General features: G+C 46.7%; 1 protein-coding gene across 1 annotated transcript in view; it reads right to left on the bottom strand.

The window, feature by feature from the left end:
• LOC121916185 (FAD synthase-like) overlaps positions 1 to 1,787 on the bottom strand; it is a 4,774-nt gene that overhangs the window by 262 nt on the left and 2,725 nt on the right. The window contains exon 3 of the mRNA XM_042441007.1: positions 4 to 743. Within this exon, the coding sequence (XP_042296941.1) occupies positions 4 to 743 (740 nt within the window). The remainder of the gene's footprint in view (positions 1 to 3; positions 744 to 1,787) is intronic.

Raw genomic sequence — 1,787 nt, 5'->3', positions numbered from 1 at the left:
TACACATCCGAGGCTGCCCGGGAGACAGGATCAGCTACTACAGGCACCACGACACCGTCAGGCAACTTCTCCATCAGGTAAGAGTAGGCTTCCTCCAAGTCCACTTTTGAGTCAGAGTCCAGGGTAAGCTTCACCCGGAAATAGTTGCTGCCCCAATCTGGATAGGAGCCCAGGCTTGTGCGACGCCCAAAGCTAGCGTTGGCCTGGGTGAGAACAGGAGCAATGAGGGTTTCCTCTGCATTCACATAGATCTCCTGAGAACAGAATCGAGTCTTCTCGTTGAGGAAGAGATGCCCAAGACCCTCAAGGGCTCGTTTCATTAGAGCCGGGATGCCCGGAAAGATATAAACGTTTCGGACACTAACCAGGGGGTAGGGGAAGGCCCTGCCTGTTGTCTTGTCCACGCCATAGTTAAGGAGTGAGGACTCAGGGACACGGGCCAGTTTCATCTCAGGACACTCAGCATCCAATTTGCCAAAGAACTGCTTCACCAGTTCAACCATATCTGGATGAGGGAAGACCTTCTCCCCAAAGGCCTGGGCCACCGCCTCGAAGGTGACATCATCATGTGTTGGACCAATCCCACCTGAAGTCAGGACGTAGGTGTATGTGCTGGCAAAGGTTGAAATCTCCTTGGCAATGGCATCTACTTCATCAGGGATCACAGAGATTTTGGCCACCTGCACACCCAATGAGCGGAGTTTCTTGCACATGTAGAACGAATTTATGTCCTGGGTGTAACCCTGCCGAGATAGAGAGATGTACACAGGAATTATTTAAAATACCCTAAACCAGATGTGGAGAAAGTGTCATGCCCAACATGCGGTCCCCCATGCCCATTCTGAGGCTCTCAGGCCCCTCAGCATCCCCCCAAAATCTGGAAAATGTTCGTTCCCAAACCCTATGGCATGCCATAGGGGCAAAAAAAGCATTTTTTCCACATTTCTGGGCTCTCCATGGCTATTGTTGGCCCAGAAAATGGCTTAAAAACACACAGGAAATGAAACAGAAATTGATTTCCAGGTTACTCTTGACCTTAAACAGCCCAAGGAAAGCTGAACACAGAGATCCACTTGTTTGTGAAAATAAAAAATTGAGACGGTGAAGGGGGCATGACTTTCCAAGGTCCGTTGAGGGGCCAATGCAGACCTCAACACCTGAGGTTTGCCCACCACTCCACTATACCCTGCAGCCTGTTTTCACAAACAATGCCTAAATACTTCAGGGATGTGGAAACTTAGGCACTGAGGACAAATCTGGTCGTCTGGGGTTTCCTGCACAGCCAATAAATAATCTTGTGGTGGAGATGAGGGGTAGGGAACATACAACAACATAGTGTACAGCCCTGCTAGGCACAATGGGAGCTGTAATCAATGGAAGGTTGGGATAGCAACCCACTGGCTGGGGATAATGGGAGAAGAAAGGCTGATCTAGTACAGTATCATGTTTCTACCATGGGCACTCTTGAGGCCACAGGTATGGCATGAAAGTAAGAGCTTTATTCACTGTCATCTCAACTGGGTTGCTATACTTCACTATCATGCCAAAGATTCACGACAGCCTTAAAGTACTTCTGAACACACCTCAGGTCAGTTCATTTATTTGTTTTTAATTTTAACCTAATGATGTATAGCATTTTATTGTTTTTCAACTTTGATTGTTTAATTGTAGTTTTAATATTAGGGAGGGGGTTGGAAATGGATGAATTAGTATTTTATTGTATTTTTAATGCATTTTTACTGTTGTAACCCACTCTGATTCCTAGTGATTAGGCGGGCTATAAATAA

Source organism: Sceloporus undulatus, chromosome 9 (genome assembly GCF_019175285.1).
Source record: "Sceloporus undulatus isolate JIND9_A2432 ecotype Alabama chromosome 9, SceUnd_v1.1, whole genome shotgun sequence".
Lineage (NCBI taxonomy): Eukaryota > Metazoa > Chordata > Lepidosauria > Squamata > Phrynosomatidae > Sceloporus > Sceloporus undulatus.
This window is presented reverse-complemented; position numbering and strand designations above follow the sequence as displayed.